This window comes from Cygnus atratus, chromosome 5 (assembly GCF_013377495.2).
Source record: "Cygnus atratus isolate AKBS03 ecotype Queensland, Australia chromosome 5, CAtr_DNAZoo_HiC_assembly, whole genome shotgun sequence".
NCBI lineage: Eukaryota > Metazoa > Chordata > Aves > Anseriformes > Anatidae > Cygnus > Cygnus atratus.
This window is the reverse complement of record NC_066366.1, coordinates 18,394,437-18,418,255: the sequence shown is the minus strand read 5'-3', so window position 1 is coordinate 18,418,255 and position 23,819 is coordinate 18,394,437. Positions and strand designations below refer to the sequence as shown.

Sequence of the window (23,819 nt, the reverse complement as noted above, 5' to 3'; positions counted from 1 at the left end):
TCTTTCAACTTGAGATTTATAAAGTCTCCTTTGTGCCTTTTCTAACATCAGCGGGACAGATTCAGCTTCTGAGCACAGCCTTTTTATGTTACACTGTTGATTTTTGTTGATGTGTATCATTTTTTTGACAAGCCTACATTAAAAATGTCTGTGGTACTAGTCTTATGGGAACTCAATATCTGATCCGTTGTTGTGTTTTTGCAGACTGTGAGAATAAGAAGAATTCTTCGTCCTTTCTTTCTCCTTCAGAATTCTTCAATGATGAAGAAAACATTAAAAAGTATCAACAGCACATTGCCTGAAATGGCAAGGTAGGTAATAGCATAGAAAACATCCTTGCACAGCAAGCATGTTGTTACTGTTGGTATTCTGGGGTGTGACATCTGAGCAGCTTTCTTCTTGAGACCCTAGCAAAGTGATTGGTGAGATCGGGTAGTGATGGATGGAAAGTTGTGGTAACTTCTTGGCCCCTTTAGTCTGTAAAATTTCTCTAGAATGCATGTGATATGACTCAGTGCGTGACAAGTAAGGTCTGATTGAGTGGAGTTTTTTAATTCTGTGTATGTTGTGTACAGCCCTTTTGTAAGAGTTATGGGTACTTGCCTCACAGTTATGAATGCCCCACAACAAGATACTTTCTATACTTTTTTTTAGAGTGCTTTACTTCAGGTTTTTAATTTCTAAATGGTTTTAGCAAAATATGTGTTAGATCTTATCATTGGAAATGTAGAACTGGAAATGCCATTGGTGAAATGGCAACCAGACAGCATGATGCTTCTTGAGAGAGCTCTTCCTGTTCGCATAGGTTGTGTTACATACAGCTTACAGATCTTGCTGTCCTTGCCTGTTACTTCTCACCCAGGGCATCCTGGAAAGTCAAAGGCCTATGCAAACCAAGGTGTTATATTTATAACCACTGATCAAAATACGGTTCTAACTTTAGAAAAAAAAAGAGATGCTAAACTCTTATTGATCTCACAACTGTTCAATCTAATGCTGTTGTGTCCTGAAGAAGTGTGATTCTTCTGAATCAAAGCTTAGATGATCTGTTATCTCCATGTAGTTTCTTAAAAATATCCTTGTCTTATAATGTGGCATTTTTTACATTTTCAAGAAGAGACATTAATAATAAAAATGATATTAATGCCTATGATGTGTTCTTTCCAATAGCGTTGTTCTACTACTAGCTGTTCATCTGTCTCTCTTTACCATGTTTGCCATGCTGCTGTTTGCTCGAACAAAGGTAACCAATTATATTTGTGCGTTGATAGATCTCTGCTTTTTTTCTTACTCATGTTGCTGCATGTCTAGTTTTCTAATCAAACTGGTGAAACTTGTTTCCCCAGGAAAGGTCATTTTACCTCATCAGACTCACTAGGATGAGTTTAAAGTCTGTTTAGAGAGATATAAGATCTTAATAGTACCCTTGTGTAGTTCTGCTTTTGTAAGTGTGCATTAGAAGGCTCTTAGTATACTGTTAAAATCTAATCATCTTTAGTTAAGATTTTATTTCTCCAGACTTCCCTTTGCTTCTGAAGTGATAACACACTTTACAACTCCACAACTGCAACTTTGCACTTTAGCATATTATTTTATTAGTCTAGTTCTGCTGCTCAGAGCAAGGTTAGGTGGTTCCATACTAAAATGTGGTTGACATCTTTATTTTTTTATGGTCCTACATATGATTGGTATTGATGCTGTTACCACAGGTGAGAAGTTTCAAGTCTGTTTATACAAGCAGCTTGTTACTACAATTCTCCAATTTGGTCCTTTGAGTTACTTTTTCTGCTTTTGTTGAAAGTGCCTATGCCGTTTTGTGTCCAAAGCTGTTAATCTTGGTGCTTTTTTGTTTGTATGATCACTCACTCACTTTTTTTTTTTTTTTTCTTTCCCTATCTAGTTTTTTGCTAAGTTTACTTTCTTCCATGTTTTCATATCTTATCTACAGTACTGGTATCCCTTGGTATTGCCTTGGTAGGTTTTTGCCTGTATTTCTCTGATGTTTTGGCTTCTGATCTTTGTTTCTTCCTTTGTCTTTTTTCTCTTCCTGCTTCCCAAAAGCAGATTTGAAATTTTGTGGTTAAAATCACTTTTGTGTTCCAGTGCTCTTGGTATGTTCTTTCTCCTAACCTTCCTGTATCTTAATGTATCATACCCAGGTTTCATGTTCGTTATTTTTTAGGGCCTTCCATAAATGTATTTGTATGATCATTAAGACTTGTGCACTTCTTTCAGTAATCTTAGTCCTTTCCTGAATCAGTCTAGCACCTTCATTCCTGCTGCAATTTGCACTTGAGCCTGCCTCTAGTCTTCCTTATGGTCAGGAAATTCTTTAAATTCTTGTTATAGAATATCTGGAATTACAAGCAGAGCTCTATTTTTCCTTTTTTTTTTTTTTTTGCTGCATTCAGTATCTTTGTATTATCTTTGTATGTCACATCTAATTTCCATTATAAGCTTTCCCAGCAGATGGAAATGTATTTAATATACCCGTATCAGTCAATTTGATACATTTAGGTGAAAAATAACTTAGGGATCTGTTTTTTTTTTTTTTCTTTTTTGATTTTCTAGCTTGATACCCATACAAACTAATTGTATCTAACAAGGCAAAATACTCAAAGGATGTTCTAGAAGTACATTCAGTAATGAAATTAATGCCTGTAGATTTCTGTGTTGTTTTGCATATTTCTTATAGAGGTACAGTTTGCCAGTCTTCTCAGCAGATTTTATGTCTGTTTACTCTGTACTACAGGATTCATGTTTGTATTGTTTGTACTCTGCATGTTTTTTTTAGCTGTCAGTACTTGTTGGGAAAAAAATACGTGTATTATCCACGTTCTGCCTCCCAGTGTGTTTCTGATGAAAATCCCTGATGCTATCAGGACTTCAGCAGATCAGCTGATGTTTTCCACTGAGCCTCAAAATACTTCTGAAGACTGTAGTCACCAGAGTAATTGCAAATATTTGTTTGGGCGCTGTAGCACTGATCTTGTTGTTTTTTTTTCCAAGATGTTTAAGCTCTGTGTGATGTTTTCATTGATACCATACATAGCATTTTGAATCTTCTCCTAATCTTTTTTCAAGATAGATCAGTTATGTTTTCTGTATGCCTAATAACTCCTGTAATGTGTATTAATTCTGGTAATTGTGTATCATTTTATGTTGTGTGCTGTTAGTTGTGTACATCTTTTATTTCCTGCAAAATAAGAGAAGATAGGGTAAGGGCTGTCCTTGCACTTGTACTTTAAGTACATCTTCACACACTTTATTGAAGAGGAACCTAAAACTGTGTTCTGTGCGGACCTCGAGCTTACTGTAATCAAACACAATCTGCCACGAATGTAAAGGAATGACTGGAGAAAGGGTTACCCTTACTTTCCAATTAGTGCTAGTAACTTTGTGCAAACAACTAATTTGGAGAACGTTAAAAGTTTTCCATTCAGAATTCAAAGGGAAAGTGGGAGAGACATTTCACATTTAGTGAGTATGCTAGGAGCTGCAGGTGCTTGAGCATAGCTCAAGCTAGACAAGAGTCTTCTGTAACACAGACGTTAAGGCAGTTCTTCATAACTGAGGAGGCCATGGAGTCACCTGGGTGTTGCTATCCCTGTTTTGTTTCTATCCTTTCTTATAGACAGGGTTTGTTTTAGTATTGTATCCTCAAATTATGTTATACTTCTGGACACATCCTGGAGTGTAAAATCAGGAGTCATTAGTTCTCTGTCTATGCTGGGGTACAGCATTGTGTAGCTGGAATAAAAAGCAAGCAGTTTCTAATCTATGTGCAATTTTTATGTGAACTGAGATTGAGTATGGGATTAATCTGTGATTATTTTTTGGGGGGCAGGGAGGGGTTGGAGGTTAAGGGTTGTCATGTTTAGGGAGTCCTAGCTCCAATACCTCCCAGTATTTCTTTCAGGCTAAAATACGATGCTTTATCTATCAGTCAAAGGTGGCTTTAGATTCCTGTACTGCCTTCTTGTGACACTATTGTCCTTTCTGTGTCTGAGATGTTAGATGTGACCTCTGTATTGAGCCTTCTGTGTCTGTTTCGGCTTGCTGTTCTTCCTTATGTATTTTATTTACTGTTAATAAGTGAAGTGATTGCACTGTATTCCTACATGTTGTCCTAGTTTTTATGCTTGCCTTAATTTTTTCACATGGTAGATTTGACTGTGTGCATAATAAATTGATTAGTGAGTGCATATCTGTATTTTTAATTTCTTGGTTAGACAGTTTTGGTGTGATTCTTCATGATTCTCTGGTAACAATGAGCATCTCTTTGACTAGGATGGCCAGCAGGATAAGGAATGGGTGGGGTATTTTCGGAATTTGCCCGATTCACTGACATCACTGCTGGTCTTGCTAACTACAGCAAATAATCCTGATGGTAAGCAATCTATTTTGGAAATAATTCTTGTCTGTATTTTCAGTGAATCATAGCCCATCTTCAGGCTGCTGTAACTGTTCTTTCAGCAGACAGTTCTTAGTACACCCAGAGGAAGGTCCTGTAAGATTTTTTGTGCCTTAAGTAGCAGGATTTTTGTATTTCCCGTGGTGTAATTTATATGTATCTATATGCAGCTCTGAAGTCGAGCAATATAAGAGCTTTTACCATTTACCAAAAAATTGAGACGTCTGTTTTATTTCTCTCAATATAAAATTCATGTATATTTTTTATTAAATCTGATACAGTAATGATTCCAGCGTATTCTAAGAACCGAGCTTATTCAATCTTCTTCATACTCTTCACTGTATTAGGTAAGTCGCTGCGTGTCTTCGTTAATTTAAATGCACTGTAACTTTGATACTTGTGCATACCAGCTAAAAAGTGTTTTGTTTTTTTCTAGAAGTTTTATCACAAAGTTGTTTTTTTTTTTTTTTTTTTTTTGCCTTTCTTCCAGTTACAATGTAGTGTCTTGCAAGATAAATTTCAGGGAAGGCACTTATAAAATGGTTTGGTTTTTTAGTAACATATATAGGAGAACAAATACGTGACTTTGTATTCAATGTTAAACTTTATTTTTAGAAAATGAATTGAAGAAAATATTCTTTTGAATTCAGGCCTATGATTTATTATGTATGTTGAAACTTCTTTTCAGTGCTTACGTGATATGCACTGAAATTTCTTCATTCTTAACATGGAAAATTTTGTTAAGCTTGTGAGTCTTACATTTATTAATGTGTTTGAAAAATAATAGCTACTTCTGGTTTATGGAGTGTGCTTGAAATGTATCTTTTTGGTGGCTATCCAAGGTTTGTTTGTTGTTGTTTTAGGGGAGAGAAACATTTATATACTGTGTTGTACTTTGTAAAATGTGGAAATGCTTAGGTTTAAATAGTCAGAGACCTAAAATCAGAGAAACGCAATACATCTTGAGAAGCAGAAATGTATTCCAATAAATCTCACTGATTTTTTTCCTTCAATAGGGAACTTATTTCTGATGAACTTGCTTACAGCAATAATATATAACCAGTTTCGAGGATACCTTCTGGTGAGTAAAACATTCCCCACTTCTGTGTTCTATCACAACCTTAGCACTGTGAAATCCTGAGTATTTATAGTTTTAACTGTGTATGAAGTCAGTATGCCAATCCGGGTTGTAGACATTTTTAACATACTAAAGGCTCTTTAAACGCATGTGTTTTTACCTGTACGTGCTGTTCTAGCTTGATCATTCTATGTTCTAGCTTGATCATTCTATGAGTAAATCACCTATTAGTATACTTCTGTGTGTGCTGTAGATGTGCAACTTCAACTATCACAGGAAGAAAAAACAACAATTAGAAAACTGAATGAGGACAATTAACAAGTAACTTAAACTTGTTCTCTATGTAGAAAACCCGCAGTACTATTTTAATAGCTATTGTTGTAATTCCTATCACTTAATTTCTTTAAGTAGGACAGGATGAGAAGCCTTCAATAAAAACAAATCGCTGATTAAAACACGTCTGCATTTGGTATTTTTACTTCATCCTTACTGCGGGTGGATGTGAAGTTAGAATGGCTGGGGCAGTCTCTTGCTTTCGGAGGTGGATTCGAGTGTGGACTTGTACCAGAAGCAGCTGCCGGTAGGCTGTGTGCAGATACCTGGCCTTTTGAACTAAGGTGTCAGAGGCAACTGGATATGCACCTAATCTGTTCCTTGTACGTCTGTACAAACCTTAATTTTACTGGGGTACCTGGTGTAAGTTGAAATGGTTTTCAAACCACTGAATTACTGTAAGATTTGGATTCTCTGGAAATGTTTACGCAGTAGAAGACAAGGAACTGCTAGCCTTTGTTGCTTAATCTTCCTTCCTTTCTTTTTGTGTTATGAGCTAAAAACAAATTGCTTTCTGGTGTAGTAGTTATTCGTGTTGGTACTCAGCTTACACTCCATGTGATGCCAGAGTCATCAGTGCAGTACTTCACGGTGCTTCTGGAAGATGCCTGATCATACGCAGTGCTTCCCTTTTTGTTTAACAGGAATGTGATGTGTGGTGTAATGACCTTTTTTTGACCCACGTATCTGTATCAGAGAAGTAAAAGGTGACTAAGTAAATGTAGTTGTGCAAAGAACATGAAATCTGTGGTGGTGATTAAACTCAATGCTAAAAGTTTAATTTTTCTCCTGTATTAACAAGCTGTGTAGTTTGCTTTGCTGCATTATGAGCACCAGTTTAGTCTCCAGCTGGCAGTGTAGTCTGGATTTCCATAGCAGGAAAGATGTAAGCTCTTTTGTTTTCTGTATGAGATAGAGTAGCTATACAGTCTGGGAGGAGTTGTAATGAGCCAAGGCTCATTTAGTATTTTAGAAAGCAGGGACAACATAAATCAAATCAAAGTTGATTTCTGCTACTTCCAATAAAATGTTCTTCCTCCAGGAGGATGAATTCTGTGGATTTCCTAGTGCTGTTTGAAAGAGAGAGAGCTGACTGGAGAGGTGGGTAAGGAAGAGGCTTCATGGGTGCAGCTGGAGATCTCCAGAACTGAGTTTGTGACCAGCAATGAGTATAAAACATGCAAGGTGCACCACAGTTACTTAGCAGTTAATACACATAGTAGATTAATACAATTAACACAGCGCTAGGCTAACTATTAATATGCTTATCACATTGATGGCACGTGACTGAATTTTTGGTCAGGCAGTCATCAGTCAAATAGGGAGCTCTCAGGCTCTGCTCCTCAACAGGCTAAGTCTAGATCTTGCTGAGGTACCATCTTCTGTGTTGGTTTTTGTTGTTGTTGTTTTTTGTTTGTTTGTTTTTTCTTTGGCTTTATAATTTTCAAGGTGATTTTTTTTTCTCTCAAGTCTTTGGTTACTATTAGTACTTCAGCAGTTTCACTACCTCCATTTTTGTTTTTGTTGTTGTTTTGGTTTTTACTTTCCTGCTGCATATTTCATATAACTTCACAGCCCAACAGCAATATTTTTGGTAAACCTGACTCAAGGTAGTGGCTGTGCTACACAAGAGCACTGGTCTGACAGCTAAACTGCTGGGCTGTAGCTTAAGGGTAGAATGAACAGCAGTTCCCTGTTACATGCAATACACCTTGTCTTTTCTCACACCTGCTGTTTCCTGTAGGTCTGGTGGGGGGGAAACCACCAAACCACCTTGGCTTTGTGTGTGATTCCCATGTAACTCATTTACATACAGACCTATAGTACTTTCCTTCCCTCAGAGGTGCAAGGAGTGGAGCTGAGGGCTTGAGGGAAAAGTGAAATAGTAGTTGCTCTAGGTAAAGGTCCAGAGAGAAGGTGAAGTTTGTTGCGTAGTAAGTCATAAACAATATTACACAGAAGGAATGGCCTTCACCCCACTGTGGGAGAGGCATATTTATATGTAATGTGTGCAAAGAATTTTTTTTATTTCTCTGTTTTCCTGCTCTACCTGTTTCTTCCCTTTTTTCTCCATTTTCTTCTTTCCCATGGGAGAACATGTCATAATCTGACTCCCCCAAAACTAGTTAATAGAGATTTTGAAGGTGGTTGCAATGAAAAATCGAAGCACAAAAAAACGTGGATCTGACTTCCTTCTCTTTGGTAGGCTGTCCAACAGTGGCATGAATTTCTGTGAATACTTGAGCTCTACAGTTGCCATTGTCTTCAGAATAAGCAAGTGCCTGTGCAGGCGAGAATTAAAAATAAACCATGACCTGGATGTTTACTTGAACTCTAGAGATTTGTCTGCTTGGTTCCTTCCTTCTCTTTCACAGAGCTCTTGTAAGGAATGAGAGCTAGAAGGTCTCTTCTGGTCTCTAATCATGATTTGGGTGGGGATGTGTGTGTATGCCAGAGGATTGGTGTATTATCTGACCATGGGATGTAGAACTGCTAGGGGTGCTGGGTATTCCTGCTGGTCACCAAGTCCTGCTGATAGGCATGGGCTTTACTGATTTCAGCCTTTGACTCTTAGCAGTATTCCCTTTAAACTGTGGGAGTGCCTGTCTGGTTGCACCTGGTGTCTGAACAACTAAATGTAGTGGCTAATGGTGGGGACTTTGTCAGGAGAAGAAAGCAAGCAGTTTTTTGATTTCCTGGAAGCAATTTTATTTGAACAGATATGGACTTTTCTGAAGCTTGCTGTGGGTTTTGTCTAAGGACTAGGCAAATAGTTTACAGGTCACATTTATATTATCTAATTGGTTTTTCTTTAAACCAGTGTAAGTAAATTGTCTCCTTTTGTGGTGTGTTTACTGTACAGAAATCAGTTCAGTCCTCCCTCTTCAGGAGACGGCTAGGAATCCGGGCTGCATTTGAAGTGCTTTCTTCCCTGAAAGAGGGTCCTGCTAACGCAGAACAGTAAGTGGAGGATACAGAAACTGTAGTTCACCTTGCAGAAAAAAACAGGTTTCTGTGCCTCTTGTTTAGTATATTAACTGAGGATCCCTTTTTGAAGAAAATGACACTTTTGCTTATCTTTTTATTTTATTATTGATTCAACTGAGTATTTATAACCTGTTTTCTGGGACTTTTTATGGGGTCTGTTTCCTTTTTATTTCTGTGTTTCCAAAAAAAAAAAAAATAAAACAACCATCTGCCGTCAAGATAGTTATCTGTTTCAGGGCCCATCCTCTAAGCTCATCCTGTCTTCTTTTAAATAGGTCGTACGTCAGTGTTGGGGCCTTGCTTCAAGTGCTGCAGAAAGTTGAAATGGATTCTCGCTGCAAGCAAGCAATCATGAGGGTAGGAGTTTTAAAACTTTGGTGGCTAGGAAATGTCTGATGGGACAGCTGTGGAAACTGAAATGCTTCTAATCTCAGAACTGATCTAGGAGCAGTAGCTTTCAGCTCAGCTGCTTGTATGCTGCTTTCTTTAAGGTAATGAGCAGAGGCACAGCTCAGTGTGTGTTTGTGTGTTGGTCTTTGCCTAGAGACAGTTTTTGTTCCAATGATTTCACCTCAATATTGCTGCTACTTTGGTTACTGTAAAGAGGAAGGCATCCACCTGTAGGTGGTGTAGGGTAGTGAAGACTTTCTTTGTTTTACAAAGCCAACTTTTGTTTTACAAAGCCATAGTTGTCTGAGGACAGAGAAATTGTCTCTGACAGGAGATAGAAGTTGCAGGAGTTAACAGTATGGTATGAGGGTGTTATCCAAAAGTAATGTTGCTTTTTAAGAACAAAATTGCAGCAGGTTTTGGAAGTACATACGGTATGAACTTCTGCCAAGAGAAAGTGATAGTTAAGAGCTGATGGTAATAACGTGACAGCAGCTGGTTGGCTCCAGTCTGAAGGTTGGAAGCGGAATGAGGAAGTGTATGTGTGTTGCTTCCCATTGTTGTCTGGGATAGGGGTTGCATAAACAGAGTAGTCTGCAAATAAACACCATGCTCTCTACTTATGTCAAGCTGTCCATTGCATTATTTAAGTATGCAAATCCAAGTTTTAGTTCTGGTTAGTGGTGTTTTTTTCTCTTTTGTTGCTGTGTGTACTGTAGTTGCAGTTAGCATTTAGCGTGCTAGGGAAGGGTCTTCATCACATTACAATTTGTAAAATAATTCCATCTTTCCAGGTAATCATTTCTGCAAAACAGTGATAACTAACATACCTTCGTTCTTGGGATCTCTGCAGAACAGCAGTACTATATGAGACTAAAAATCCAAGTATGTCATTAGAGCATGCTCCTTCTTAAGAAGCTTGTGATCCCAGAGAGGGAAAACAAAAAGGGTGAAACAAGTCCCACAGTCATTTGGCAGGTTAGCATTAAAACAAAGGATATTGAAGCCCTCTCTAATACCTTGTGGTGCAGGTTGTATTACAGCTGTATTCCTAGGCTTTTGAGATAGTCTGAGAGGGCTCATGTGTTCTGAAGATGCGTCTAATGCAGGTGTTGATCTGACTTTCTCTTTCATGTTAAGTCACTCAAAATATGTTCCGGTGACCAGCTGTCTGCCGCCCAGTTCCAGAAGCTCTTTGAAGAACTAGACAAAGATGCCATTAAGCAAGTATGTACCCTACAATTATTTATTAAGTGCCAAAAGTGATCATGGTTTTGAACAAAAATAAGTGATAGTATTATGCTAGGTGTAGAATTAAATGCATTTTACAGTTCCCTGAACACAGGGAATGATCAGGTGTCATTGATTTTAAGTTGTTGGTAGATTGCTCTTACAGTCACAAATGGCACTGCTTTGGGGAGCTTTTGCGGCATTAGTTTGGGATTGCCAGGTAGTGTTAAATATATGAAATGCCTGGTTGTTTTCACAGCATTTTTAACCTTCTTGGGCAGACAAAATAGGTGAGGGCTGTATTTGTTTTTGTTTAGTAGGAAGGTTAATTATGATGGAACGAGGAAGAGGAGTAAGCTTCCAGCATAGACTTTCTGAAGGAAGTGCTCTTGAGAAGCATGTATGTCTGTAGTAAATCCTTTTTTGATGAGATGCAAGGGATTTGTCATGTCATGACAGCCCTATACTAAAACAATGCATCTCCACCATATGTTAGTGTTCGCAGAGTAACAAATAGATTCAAAGACTTTTCTCCAGACCGTGAAAGAAGGATGAAATATGGACTTCAGCTGAAGTTGCTCTTCAGCTGAAGATGGTCAGAAAGAAGTCTTCACCCCTTGGGGGACAGGGAGATGGTGTGTGTGGAGAGATGAACTTTGTAAGGGTTAAGAAATGTTATTTTCTATATTTACATTGAACTAAGACTTTTGAATCTCTTAAGGGAGACAAATGTTGGGAGAGGTAGAAGAAATATATATGTTAGTAGCCTGGTGGTTAGTTTACCTGCTTGGGGCACTGAAGAGGTTGGATTACCTTCCTTCTTTGCCTTGTATTGTCTTGTATTGTGCCATAATCACCAACCCATTTGCAATTCAGAACAATCTCTAGCTGATAGCTAGAGCTTGAAAGCACCTTCCTATTTAAATGTAGTTAAAATTATCATGTGCCTTGCAAAGTTCTGCTTTGAAAAAGTCTATTGCTTAAATCAGATTTTTTTTTCCTGCATCATTATTAAAATGCTTATATTTTGCATATCAGAAAATCCTTTTGTGTTTGTCTTTTCAGCATCCTCCCAGTCCAGAGTACCAATCCCATTTTATGCAGAAAGTGCAGTTTGCCTTTGGCCATCCTTACTTTGGCTACTTGGGAAATGTTGTAGCCCTTGCAAACATTGTTTCTATCTGTGTAAGTAAGATTTTTTTTTTCCTGCTGAAAAATTCAGTTCTGTTTTTGTTCTTTTAATCTCTATTGTGATAACCACTTTCTGCGGTAGGTATCTCTGTTTTGCATGCTTTAATTATGTAATGTCTTAGGAGAGAATACTCTTGGTTAAGGATTATATTCTGGCCTGCAGTTAAGGAATATATTCTGAGCTGCTTGAAAAGATCTGTGTAAAGTATAAAGGAACGTCCTGTTCTCGTGCTAAAAAATCTGCTTTGTGCAGCAGTAAAGCAGTGGATTCATAAAAGATTCCTTGTTTTTTAAGGTGGTTTTGGTGATGGATGCAGATAAGCAGCCTTCTGAAAGAGATGACTTCTTCTTGGGGGTAAGATGTGACAGTATTCCTATGTTTTTTGCTGTTCTCTGATGCGTTTAATTCTAATAATTTTTATTATTTGGGGGTGGTGGTGAAGGCTATCAACTGCTTCTTCATCCTATACTATCTGCTGGAAATGTTGCTGAAAATCTTGGCGATGGGCTTGAAAAGATACTTATCGTACCCGAGCAATAGGTTTGATGGACTTCTGACTGCAATTTTGCTGGTAAGATATTTTTTTTGGTTGGTTGATTGTTTTTGTTTTCAACTTCTGTATTGCTGGATTTGGTGTCTAGGATGATGAGGAGGTGCAAGAGCTAGTAGAATTGTTCTTTATTCAGCACTGTTTAATGTGCTGAGTTAAACAGCTTGAGCCAGTATTGTGGTTTTCATTGGCTTGAAGGTTTTGGTAGTGAATAGTGCTCTTCATGCTCCTTTTTTGGAGGTAGATTTTTTGAAATTGATGGAAAAGCTAAGACTTCTTGTTAATTATCCTTTTTAATGTTACGTGGAAACATTCAGCTCTTAGAGTTATCACATGAGGAACTCTGTTATGTAGCTAAACATCACTTTTCAATAAAAAAGTGGCAGAAGGTTATTATTACTGTTTGGTAAGGGCCTGAAACCCGTATGGCAGACGAGGTCAAATTCACTGTTAGTGTAATTCATTCAATATCCTTGTATGTATCACCACTGGATTACTTTGGGGGAATTTCTAGTCAAAAATATGTCAATTTCAGAGCTTAAAACTGTGTCAAATTAGTGTCTTAAAGCTCTCAACAATGTTTCCTGTCAAGAAATGTAAGTAATTTTTAAAACTTAGAATTACAAAGTTAAACAGTTTTGACTTTTCTTCCCTCCTCCTATCTAAAGGTTTTGGAGATTGCAACTTTTGCAGAGTATGGATTTCCTCATCCTGGTTGGTATGTAATCTCCTCGAACTGTTGCAATTTCTTGGGAGTTTAGGGTGGGTCAGGGAAATGCGCACACACATTTATGCACACTTATGGTATAATTGTCCATAAGTTTCCAAACCTAGTAGAAGTTCTTGCTATTATAATCACCAAAGGCTAGGCAAAATGAATAGGTGAAAGAAAATTATTTAATCTTTTCATAAATCTTAAGAGTTTTACTTCTGTGTTTTGAGAGAAGGATGTGTTTGTGTTACTTGTAATCTGATCTAAAATAATAATTTAGCAGACCTATGCTTTTGAAAGGTGCAGGAAGAGGAATTTGATACAACATACACAACCAGCTACTAACCTCACGTGTTTCAATATCAGACTGTCCGTAAGCCCAATTATATGAACTGCTAAACAACTAGCAAATCCCCTTTTACCCTGTAGATCAAAGACTGAGTTTTATTTCATTCTGTAAACTTTAGTAGGAAAAATCCCATAGATTTTTAAACTATTTATCAGTACTAGAAATAAAATAGCAAGTAAAAGTATCTTGATTTTCTTAAGTTCAAACAGTTCTTGGATTATTATCTTAACCTTTTTTCACCATCAAAGCCACAAAAGTAATTGTTTCTACTTTAAAATGCATGAACTGCAGACACACCAGAAGAGGAAAGCAAAGGACTTTTGGAGGACTTTGTGAATCTTACTTTTAGGGGAGGGACTTAAAAACACATTTTGATACTTTCTCTTCATACAAGCTCACTCCTGAAATGCTGATTCTCCCTAATTTTTCAGGATATTTGTTATATTGTAAATTAAGATAACTTGTTTCATTACACTAGTTCTCTATAAAGAGACCAGGTGAAGTAACAACTAACAGTGGGTTTATTGTTGAACACTGTTTTTTCCCATCACTCAAAAGCATTGCCATAGGGATGTTAATTGCTAACAATTTAATGTCATTGACTCCCATTGTCCTCGTGGTTGATAAGTGCTTCCTTATATCTAGTGTGAGCTGCCCTTGTTTCAGCATAGGCCTATTATCCCTTGCCCTCTTACTGTGCACCGTTGAACAGCCTTTCTTCTGTCTTCTTGGGGACCTCTCTGTACGTAATAGAAGGATGTCACTAGATTGCCCTGAAGCAGTCTTTTCTCAGGCTGAGCAAGCCTGGTTTCTGAAACTATAGTGGCTGGGCTGGTACACCAGCGCTTGACCATATATTGTTGGCCCTCTGCTGACCTAGCTGTAGTTTATCTCTTTCTTGTACTGGTGATCCCAAAACTGGGTGCAGTGTTCGAGTCAGCCATAGGTTGTAAAAAGTGTTTATATGAGGAAATAAAATTCTTTTTTTTCCAAAACAAATTTTAATATGGCACAGATATTAAGCAGAAGTTGTGGGGAATTTGCAATTATTTGTAGCTAAGTAGCTTTAACTGTCTTTCTGTCATGAGCTGTTTCTCTGATTTATTATTTTCTTCCATCTTTCCTAGGAGACCTGAGTTCATGGGATTGTTATCGCTGTGGGATATGGTTCGATTGGTGAACATGCTAATCGTTTTCAGGTTCCTGCGGATCATTCCTAATATGAAGGTGTTTGCTTACTCCTCCACACTTCTGATATCTTTGTTAGTCAAATTATAAATTTTATTAAAGCTTGTTGTAATGTTGTGTACTAGCTTGCAATTCTTTCCCACCTGAGAAGGCACAGAACCTCACAAACTCTCTTTAGGTTGTTTTCTCCATTGAGAAAATTGCCAGGGAAGTTCCGTTGATGTCATTGCAGTTGATGTTAGTATTCTAAAGTGGGTAGAGAAACATATCCAGAAATACTTGCATAACTTATGTAAGGCTTCAGTCTGAACTAAGTGACTGGATGTGAAGTCCTTGAAGAACTTTGTACTCAGGAAGTGAAGGACTTGCTCTCACTAGATACTGCCAGACAGTTTAGTTCTGTAAAGGGTTTTTTGGAATTAATCCCTTTTTCACTTTCTAGTTATGCGTATTTACACCAGAGTACCTATTCTTGAATCTGAAATCAGTTGAAGCTGTTTGACTGTTTGTTATAATCCCATGCTTAGACTTGCTTGAACACTAAGTCCAAATTGACATCAGGAGTAGGACTTGTATCTTAATAAATATCTACCTGGTGTAATTTCTGTGGAAAGTATAAAATAGACATGCTTCCTGTTCAATCCATATCAATCACCCTGAAGTTGTAGGGGCACTTAAGATCATTATTTTGCCAGTTCTGATCTTTATATATAGCCCTTTAGGTCACGGGAGCCTAATTGTACCTAAAAGTTAGCATGATGGCTGCATATGAAAAAGAGTACGGCACTGTTCATTTTAAGTATCTCATGCAGATATCACTGTATAAAAGATTATCCTCATTTAGACATATCTCCCTTTCCTGATCAGTATTTGTTTGTCCTTTTAGTAAAGATAATTTGATACAGAGTGTAAGTGTGGTGAATGTAATGCATATCAAATTCTGCTTTGTTTTAGTTCATGGCTTTGGTTGTTACTACATTGCTGGATCTGGTAAAAAACTTGAGAGCCTTTGCAGGAATCCTTGTGGTAAGTCATAAAGCAAGACTGATGAACACACACCACTTACTTTACCGCTGTCTGTAAGAAAGGAAGTGACAAAGTAAACCAGGGTCTTTGGATTACAATTTCCATGAACCGTAATATTTCACCATCATCAACTAATTCTCTAGAGCATGTCTGGCAAAGCCGTAACAAACTACTGTTTTGTTATGGCCAGCATGTGGTGACTGTGCCTCAATTACCGGTTTCCTCTAGGAGTACCTTTAAAAGGTTATTGAAACTTCTCTAAAGTACTTGTCTCAGGCTGGAAATTTTGCTTTCAAAGAAAAACTCATCTGTTTCTAAAGCGGCCTCTCTTTCCTTACCCTGGCTTGCTTATGTTAAATTACATAGCAAAACAACTTTATAATTGTTCTCAGTTGAATTCTCAACTTTATAATTGTTCTCAGTTGAGAAAGTCTTAAGATGGCTGGCATGTTTGGACGTGAGGTTTTGTGAAAGTCCCTGCCATCATGTTCAAAGTGTGTTGGATGTGTACAACATACTCTGTAAACGGATGATTCAAGGATGTATCACAGTGTGTGATTGATGCTGATTACATAAAGTCTACATTTCCTAACTCTTGAGTTTCTGGATTTGCAGCTGTGGCTTCCTGACACAGCAAATGAGTGGGTGTCTTTATTTCATGTTGTTTTTATTTTTTAAAATACCTTAATTTGAAATAATGGTTAAAGAGCAAGGTTTTGCTGTGTATTAGGTGTTTTCTGAGAAGTTATTCTAGTAGATCAAAACAAGAACTGACTTAGCATGCAATTTATCCAGAATATCTGGGTTTTGTCCTTACTAATCTCTGCTTATATCTGTAGGGGAGGGACCTTAAATTGTGGCCTGGAGAGGTTTATGTTGCAATTTGAAATAAAAATGTTGGCTTGTGCAAAGATAAATTGGTAACAAACTTAGTTCTGCTTTGCAAGTCATACATGCTGTTGGGAGCTACTCTTAAAACTGAGAATTTGGGAGTGCACAAACCAAGACATTAGCTTTTACAGGTGAAATTAGGAGTCTCTTTGGGTTCTTAGGAGCCTAAATACCAGTCTTGCATAAGATAGGACCATCTTCAGTGTAATGGGAAACTTTTGACAATTGTTGAATTGTTGGAAATAAATAAATTCCCATGTCTTCCCAAAGCCACTGTAGAAAATGCTGCTCTGAATTGTGGTTGCTCAATGTAATGAGCACTCTAAAGGCTGCCTGTACTCTTGGTAATTTTGCAATTTCTTGGTGAAATGGGTACACCACGCTAAAGGAGCGCACATTTGCTTGTCACCCCCATCACAGGCTGCTAGGGTTGCTTGGTGGCTAGGTTGGGGAGGCAGCGACTGATATTTGCTGCTGCTGAATGTGACAGAGCCCATATGTCAGAGCCCTGGGAGATAGCACTCATCAGGTGAGCTCCCTTGTGCTTTACAGTAGGACCCCAAAGCTGTGCTGCTACTGGCGTGTCTGTACCTGAACTACAGAATTCTGCTGGAGGCTCCCTGCTGTCCTGACAGACATAGCTAAGATGGCAGGAGCCTGCAGTAATGGGCTTCAGTTTTATTTTAGACATGATGTTTTAGTGTTTCAGTATGGTGTCCCTACTCATGCATGTAAGATATAATGCTCATGAAGTGTCTGCTGTGGATTGTCCTTTGGGCTGGGAGCGTCAGCTGTAGTTTTGCACCAATTGTGAGACAACTCTGCAACAGTGTTTGCCACTTCCATTAATTTAACTTGCTTTTACTTAAGGCTGAGTAGAAGCTGTCACTGAGCCTTCTACCATAGTCAAGTCCAACTCCGTTACCTGCTGATGCAAAAGATCTTTCCGAATTTTAGCCTTGAACATATGCTGATAAAGTAATACAGCTTGTTAGCTAATATGTTAGGCAGTACATCAGTTTAGAGGTAATATCTTTATCATAGAATAAAATCGACTTTATTGCAAGGGCAGATGCCCCATCTCCTGGCAGGTTGTGGAACAGCAGCTTCAACTTACTCCAGTAGCATTTAAAATGCTGGGATTCACAGATCAGAGCAGTCTCTAACTTTCTTCCCAGACCTTCTTCTTGGGGCTGTCTTCTAGCAAAATACAGAAAAGTGACTAATGACACTTCAGTTTCATCAAACACTCATCTTGTCTCAGGCTGTCCTAGAACAAATGGTTCCGTACTCAGAGGAGTATAGATTATTTCTAGAACAAGCTTTTTAGGTCATTTAGCAAATTTTAATAGTACGTAACTGCAGAAGGCTGTGAAAGCTTTCTTTTTAAAAAGAGGTTTGTGTTTTCCTAACAAGTAAAAGACTGCAGTTCCAAAATCATTTTATTATGAAACCTTGGCGTTTAGATTAATATAACATTTTAGAAGAAGTTGCTGATGTAATACTGGCTTATTTTTGTCCTTATGTTAGGTTTTGTAAAAGCTGATTTTCAATGAATCTAACAGAAAGCTCCCCAAATACTTAGATTATTCCTTTTATTTATAGTTAGTGTTTTTCTTTGTTTTGTTTTGTTTTGTTTTCTGACAGATCATAAATTAAATTGTTGCAATGCATTTTAACAAAGGAAAGTTAAATAGAATATTAAAAAGAGCAAGCAATTAAAAAAAAAAAAAAGCCCAAGCGTATTGAAGTTAAAATACTTCTTAATGTCTGGACATTGATCATGACCAGAATCTTTTACTTGTGGTACTACGGTGAATGCCATGTTTAATTGCATTGTTTGCCTATTTAGTGACAGAAATATTCAAAACTAATACTGAAATATATTCCTTCCAGGTGGTTTTCTATGCATTTGCTATAACTGGCATAATGCTATTTAAAGGTGCTGTGGTCCCTATGGGAAATGTCAGGTAAGCATCACTATTCAGAAAGTAGTACTGTGATTTTCAAAGGCATCTGCAACTCTGTACCTATGGGCTGTTTGTGTTTGTTTTTTCTTCTTGCTCTTGAAGCTGCCCTTAATTTAATTTTCAATCACACAGACTTTTTTCATCTGCTACTCTTTCAGGTTTTTTTCTTGGTGTATTGGAATTGCCAGTGTGCTTATCTATAGCTCAAAATTTTAACCTGCTGTAGGTTTAATACTTTAATGATTTCCTGTGTTTTCTGTGCACATGAGACACTTAACATTAATCACAGGAATCTTGTTTTTTTGAGGTAAAGTATGTAGAAAGCTATGCTCATATCAGACCAATTCTCTTGTAGCGTTGTCAATACAACATATAATAATGGCACTGTGCAGTGTGGGACCTATGAACAGCTGGAATACTGGCCAAACAACTTTGATGACTTTGCTGTGAGTCTGATCATAGATGGAATCCTGACCTCTTTGCCTCCATGCCTGTCCCTTTCCCTCATTTTCTGAGGCTTTTTAGCATGTGAAGTAGCAACTCAATTTCTGTTTTACTCGTGTTATTCAGGCAGCAGTGGTGACCCTCTGGGATGTGATGGTAGTGAACAACTGGCAAGTCTTTCTGGAAGCGTTCTCAAGATACTCAAGTCCGTAAGTAGCAGTAATAATACCAATATGGAGCCATGTAAATCTAGCTTATAAAGTAAATGAACAAGAATTATACACATATTACAATTCCTAGAAGCTAATAAGAGGCATGCAGCTAACCTTTCTTTTCTTTCTAAATACCATTTCTTTTCTTTCTAAATACCATTTAGAAGGTATTGGAAACTGGTTTGGTAGCCGTCTTGCTCCAAAAAAGTGTGAATTGCTTAAGTGAATTTTAAGCTGGTTTGCAACATGGATTAGGTAGGTGGGTGGGTCTCACTGTAGAGCCAGTCTCACAGAAGAGATGTAAGTGAATCACTGTCAGATGTTCTGGGTTGCTTCTGTATTTTCCCTGGGGGTAAATAATGTTCAGTATACTTAGAACCTTGGGCATATCTTTCATTTGCATTGCATTATTTTATGGGAATGTTTGAATTAACTGGATAGGTTCTGAGTTAAGCTGTTTCACTGATCCTTGGCTGGTGAAATCTTAATGCAGTAGACCTAGGAAATTTGCTGTTTGATTTCTGTGGAGTCCTGATTTCATGATTTCCGCATCTTGAATCTAGCAGTTTGAATCAAACAGAAGGGAAGTGGTTCTTCAACCAGCATGTAGTTAAGGTGTGGAATTCTTCAACAGGCTGTTGTCTGTGATAAATGTTTAATGTGGTCTGGTGAAGACTGGACAAGTTGTGAAAGAAATCCTTTGGGATATGCAATGAATGAAAGCTACCTCTAGCTCAAGAAATCTGAACTGCAAATGATTGGAGATGGGGAGAGCTCTGAAGGGAGTAGCCTTGTAGATATCTAGTCATGTTCTTGCACTTTTTCCATGTGCTTCCACTTTTGACCACTCAGAGGATACTAGCCTAGATGAATCTTCTTCTGTGATCCAGAACAACTTCTCCTAGGCTATTTTTCTGTCCCTTCAGGGTTTGTTTAGGTATCTTAAGTGGGTGGAGAAAATCAATTTGGAGAAATCTGTTTGCTTTTAACTTAAAGAAAGGCTGAGATTATTATGTTTTATTAGTAGTAGTTTAAAATCTCTTTTTACATTAGGAAAGTAATAGTATTACCTTTCAAGGAAAAATGCAATTTCACGTCTTCAGTCACTTTCAGGCTGAGGTTATTTGCTGCCTACTTTACTTATTGTCTGTTAATCTGATCTGCAGGTGGGCAAAGATCTATTTTGTAGCCTGGTGGTTGATCTCATCTGTCATCTGGGTTAATCTCTTCGTAGCTTTACTTCTAGAGGTAAGAAAGTGTGTTTATTTGGTGTTGGATTCTGACAACAGGTTCTGGTCTGTACGGGAAACAGAAAGAACCCAGGAAACTTTCTGGGAAATGCAGGTTGGTTTTGCATGTTTGCTTAATCTTCTTCCCCATCTCCTTCATTCAGATGCTGAGGAAGCATTTTCTTTTTCCCAGACAATTGTGTGTTTTTTTTTTAAACTTTGTCACAAATCTGGTTGCATTTCACTGGGTGTGTACGTTTTTTGTTATAACTAACTCACTGCAAAGATGTGTTATGATATTTTTAAATATTATAGAAATGCTTCTCTTGTACTTTAATATTATTAGTACTTTAGTATTTAACTTCCAAGCTGCAAATATTTTTTGCATTTGATTTGTCAGCAAATGAAACTATTTAAGCTTTACATTTTTGTTTTATTTGGTGGTCCTGTGTCTCTTCCCACCTCCCAGTTTGGATTATTACCCAGTTCCACACTAGAACACTGGAACTGATTACTTGTTTTGGAGAGATCGTTGTCTATAGCTTTTTAAAGAAGTCATGGAAATGTAGGTACCTAGCTAATGCCATGAACATGTAGTTTTGTTGGTCTCTTGTGTATCTGTACTTCTCTGAAAGTTTGTCTTTTGAGCTTTTTGATGGTGAAGGCAACAAAGGAACATTAATCATAGCCATCTAATCCTTGTTAATCATATAAGCCTTGCATAAGTAATGGAAGAAATCGAACATCTTTAGAGGGCACTTCACCCCATCTTAAAACCAATGATAATTTCTCTTTTGGAGATGTGGTGGATGTTGTGGTTTTTGTTGTTGCTTTTTGGTTGCATAGAGAACTAAAATATATTGCTTTATGCAGAATGGTAAACAGATCAATTTAGGTGAGGTAAGTCTCATGTGAAGCCTCTATCTTACCCCTGGGCACGCTAGGAAAGACTTCCAGTTCTGACAGGAAGCCAGTCCTGTGAAGTTTTCTGTATGCTTACTTCTGAAGGGCTCTGGACAGAGTTTGCTGTAAGAGCGAAGTTTTAGCAAACTGGAGCCAGAGAGAAGGATATTACTAGGATATCACTGTTTTTCTGTCTTTTTTTCTCTTTTACCCCTAAGCTGTCTATCTGCTCGTAGGTATTGATTCATACAATTAAAAGTGGATGGGGAGGATGAAAAAACCAGAAGCTGAGTTTTGTGACTCCTGGACTAAGAATATGTTTATATTGTGTTTTGTTTTTTTTTTGGCTTTTTTTTTTTAGAGGAAAAACTTTAAAGCAGGTGAACTCCTGTGGGTAGTTCACACAGTTATCCTGGGGAGGCAGTCCTTGCTAGGCGGAGAAGGCAGCAGGGTTATTTTTAGTTCTACTGTTCTTTCAGTGTGATGAGGAAGTTATTCCATTCCTGAACAACAAATTCGAAGTGACCCACAGTCAATAAATATGCTGATGACTAAATGAATTACTGCTCTGGCACTGTTTAAAGCAGTCCCTCTTCCCACCTCCCAGTGTATTGATCTGACATAACCTCTTTACTGATGTAATTAGAAGTAGCCTTTAATTTTTCTTTCTGTCTCTTTTGTGTTCTAGAACTTTATCCACAAGTGGGACCGTCGCTGTCATCGGGAGTCTCTCTCAGATATTGAATACCAGAGGACAGTTGAACTAATGTTCAGGTGAGTTAAACTAGGCTCGATAATCTACTTAGCATGGTTTTTTGTTTGTTCATCTCTTAGCATGCTGGTTGCAAGAGGGTAAAATGCTTGTCTCTTATTTCCTCTGTCACAAGCAAACTGTTTCATCTGTTACCTTGGAGAAACTCAGCATGTGCTTTGGTTAGGCTTCCTTTAAGCTGACTTGTTATCCTTAACCTTTATATGTTTCCTGCCAATAGCATCATGGGTGAAGAGGTGTCGGAAGTGTGTGTGTGTGGAGGGGGCTGTGCTGAGAGGTAGAAAAAAAGGGAAGATGAGGAAAGCGATGCAAATTCTTGGCTTATTATGAAATTGTGGGTGGCGAGTTGATAGTTGATGATCAAGCACACGTAGAACTTCTGGTTCACATTGGATATTCAATAGTAGCATTGGGAACATGTTCTCATTGGGGAGATCTTTCAGGAAAACAAATTTACTGACCTTCAGTTGTATTGTACTGTGTGCAGGAAATTGTTTCCCTGCTCCTTATGGGAAAACAGCTGCTGGTTTCCATGACACATCTGCAAAGGATGGATCACTTGCAAGTAGATGCATCTTTAGGGAGCATCAACTTTATTGTAATTTTAATTCCTCGTCTCAAGAATGAAATGAGCACATGCTGCATCTCAGTGTGTGCATTGCAAAAACAAATGCTGAGAACTTCCCTTTGCTGTCCCTAACAACTCATGCTTTTTCTTTGTAGAGATGTTTTGGAAGAACCTACAGAGGAAGAGCTGATGGAAAAACTACACCAGCATCCACACCTGCACTTATGTAGGTGACTGGTGGGAAGGACTGATTTATTTAGACCTCTGTTTTCTTGAGGTTGTCAGCTGGAAGAAACTGGATGGATTTTCTGTGAGGTGCTGTTAGGAGAGGCTTGCAGGACAGTATGTAAGGTTTTGCTTGGTAATTCTTTGCAGAAAGAATTTTTTTTATTGTTGGTTAGTATCTTTTTTAAAAAAAAAGATATTTGAATCTTTGCTATTTTGACTTGGTTTTAAGTTGCAATTTTAGAGGAATATTGCAGCTATTATTTTTATAAACTGTTAGTACCTGAACATTTTATTTTCTTTTTTAAGATGGTAAAGTGTTAAAATGACAGTGCACTTTAAAACATGAACTTTGTAACCACTAAGCCTGCTACTTTGAAAAGCACAAGAAAATGGAGCTGCCTTTTATGGTAGAGGATTGTGGGGAGGGCTGTGCCCTGCAATGCAGGAATGGATTATGCAGGGCCAGAACAAAATCCTTCACCTTTCCATAGAGAGACTGAAACACTATTTTTCTGAAATGTGACACAAACCTATCTTGCTAAATTTACAGGAGTTAATCACTTCAGAACACAAATTCACTTTATATAATCACAGGGAGTGTTTACTTCAAACCTCTTTCTTTGTTTTTGATCTAGGGCTCATACTAGTTGCACCATGCTGGTAACTTTGAGCATTTGTGGTTTTCAATGTGATAAAACCCAGCTCTACTTTAGAGTAGATACTCTCTCATGTTGCTTTTTAGTGAACTCTTCCTTTATCTTCCTTCCAAGCCCTGTTCTACATTGTATCACGTTCCGTGAAAAAACTGAGGGGAATGAACTTTGGCCAGAAGGTAGCCTCACAATCACTGCAAGTCTCCCACTTAAAGGGAGGGCAAAAAAAAAAAAGCTGAATGGGATAATCAAAGCTCTCAGCAGTTCAGTTTTTTGAGTCTAGGGGATTGAAAGTGCTCAGCCAGTGTTGCAATATCATGTTCTTTTATGGCTTTGTGGCCACATGCTATATACCTGAGTGGTACTTTTTGTGTAAATAACTTTATCAACAAATCTAAATTTGAGAAATAACAGTAAGTTATGTCTGCATGCTTTTCATTAGCCCTTAGTATTCCTTTAAAAAAGGTGTTTGTTTGAATCTTTGTCACGTAACTAGGAA

At 37.8% G+C, this 23,819-nt stretch overlaps 1 protein-coding gene across 3 annotated transcripts in view; it reads left to right on the top strand.

Annotated features, from left to right (window-relative positions):
* TPCN2 (two pore segment channel 2) overlaps window positions 1-23,573 on the top strand; it is a 29,041-nt gene extending 5,468 nt beyond the window's left edge. For 2 of the 3 annotated variants that reach the window (XM_035552014.2, XM_035552015.2), the window contains 20 exons: window positions 205-311; window positions 1,171-1,243; window positions 4,291-4,390; window positions 4,696-4,761; window positions 5,431-5,495; window positions 8,689-8,786; window positions 9,089-9,170; window positions 10,344-10,430; window positions 11,499-11,618; window positions 11,920-11,979; window positions 12,068-12,196; window positions 12,844-12,893; window positions 14,364-14,463; window positions 15,379-15,450; window positions 18,238-18,311; window positions 18,667-18,757; window positions 18,882-18,964; window positions 20,134-20,215; window positions 21,788-21,873; window positions 22,595-23,573. In XM_035552014.2, the coding sequence (XP_035407907.1) occupies window positions 205-311; window positions 1,171-1,243; window positions 4,291-4,390; window positions 4,696-4,761; window positions 5,431-5,495; window positions 8,689-8,786; window positions 9,089-9,170; window positions 10,344-10,430; window positions 11,499-11,618; window positions 11,920-11,979; window positions 12,068-12,196; window positions 12,844-12,893; window positions 14,364-14,463; window positions 15,379-15,450; window positions 18,238-18,311; window positions 18,667-18,757; window positions 18,882-18,964; window positions 20,134-20,215; window positions 21,788-21,873; window positions 22,595-22,673 (1,704 nt within the window). In that variant the 3' untranslated portion in view covers window positions 22,674-23,573. The remainder of the gene's footprint in view (window positions 1-204; window positions 312-1,170; window positions 1,244-4,290; window positions 4,391-4,695; window positions 4,762-5,430; window positions 5,496-8,688; window positions 8,787-9,088; window positions 9,171-10,343; window positions 10,431-11,498; window positions 11,619-11,919; window positions 11,980-12,067; window positions 12,197-12,843; window positions 12,894-14,363; window positions 14,464-15,378; window positions 15,451-18,237; window positions 18,312-18,666; window positions 18,758-18,881; window positions 18,965-20,133; window positions 20,216-21,787; window positions 21,874-22,594) is intronic. The other variant, XM_035552016.2, reaches the window with a different exon arrangement.
* The last annotated feature ends 246 nt before the right edge of the window (window positions 23,574-23,819 follow it).